The following is a 1,300-nucleotide window of genomic DNA, read 5'->3' on the forward strand; positions in this document are numbered from 1 at the left end:
GCTTAGGGCAGGCAGGGACTTACTAGAGGCCAGGATGCCGTCGATAAACTCCTGCCGGGTGATCTTCCCATCCTGGTCTTTGTCGATGCGCCGGAAGAAGTCCATGACGCGGGATTTCTTGTGGTTCATCCAGCGCATGTATTTCTTCCGCCAGACGTCGAAGTCGAAGTTTGCAAACTCCTTCAACTGCAAGGAAAGCCGAGAGAGTCAGCGAGGGAATTCCCCCCGCAAAAAACTCCCGAGGAGCAGCACCCCCGTCTCTACAGCACCCTAAAAACTCCAGCCTCGATGAGCTCCCCATGCTAACGCCCACCCGGGAAGGTTAATCTGAGTTTATCCAGACCTGCCCCGTTAACGAAGGGGCTGCTCAGATCGACTTTTGGGAACAGAAGGACAGACAGTGCAGCCGACAGTCACAGGGGGACCACGGAACCAGGGACACGGGGTGCAGCACCCCCCGCGCTGGCACACGTACACAAAGGCAGAGGTATCAGCTACTTGCACACAGACAAACCCCTCCTGCACCATCACTGGCATCATTCTGGGCACGTGTCTCCCCTCTCTCTTCCCCTCTAAGCAGCTGAGAAGGGATTTCTTGCTTATCTTCCAGGTAAGGCAGCAGCTGGGGCACATCTCAGCCCGGCAAAGTGCCGCAGACCAGCCGCTCACCCCCCAATTCCAACCAACACCCTTTTTCTCCTCCTCCCCTGAAAGGACTCCCTCGACCCCACCAGCTCAAGCAGCTCACAGCAAGGTAATGCAACAGTTTTTAGCGATTTGTTTTTTTTTTTTCCTCTAAAGCAACAGAGAAAAAAAAACATTAATACGTATAAACTGAACTGACCTACAGCAAAAGCAACAAAAAACAAAAAAAACCACACTCACTTCTGGGCATAGCTGCTTTGTTAAGCATAAATAAAAACAAAAATTACATTAGATGGTTGGAAAAGATAGACAGTAATTGTTACAACTAATTACTAGGAGAGAGGCAGGCCTGGCTGTCATTACCTCTACAGATACTGACTGCAAGGGCACAAAGCAGTTCATTAATGAGCAGTTAATTACAGAAGGTAGATTTCAGCCTTAATATTTTTCAGAGCTTTGGTGTTTTTTTTTTTCTTTTTTCTTTTGCATTTTCAGAAAGGCAGCAGTAACCGCCTGCAAGAGCTGGGCAGTTCAAGAGGTGACACTAATTTCAAGCATTTCTCGCACCCCTCCAGCAGCTTTTTTCCCCTGCCCTGCCCGGAGCAGCCGGTGGCCGTTACCTCCTCCAGCCTGTCCAGGGCATCGTTCAGCTTTC

The 1,300-nt window shown here is 50.1% G+C and overlaps 1 protein-coding gene across 1 annotated transcript in view; it reads right to left on the reverse strand.

Annotated features, from left to right (window-relative positions):
• Window positions 1–1,300, reverse strand: part of LOC104271632 (microtubule-actin cross-linking factor 1-like) — a gene marked incomplete at both ends in the record, with an annotated part of 20,147 nt that overhangs the window by 5,494 nt on the left and 13,353 nt on the right. The window contains 2 exons of the mRNA XM_009866354.1: window positions 1–186; window positions 828–844. Of these exons, the coding sequence (XP_009864656.1) occupies window positions 1–186; window positions 828–844 (203 nt within the window). The remainder of the gene's footprint in view (window positions 187–827; window positions 845–1,300) is intronic.

The sequence above is a fragment of the Apaloderma vittatum genome, unplaced genomic scaffold, assembly GCF_000703405.1.
Source record: "Apaloderma vittatum isolate BGI_N311 unplaced genomic scaffold, ASM70340v1 scaffold24923, whole genome shotgun sequence".
NCBI classification, from domain to species: Eukaryota; Metazoa; Chordata; class Aves; order Trogoniformes; family Trogonidae; genus Apaloderma; species Apaloderma vittatum.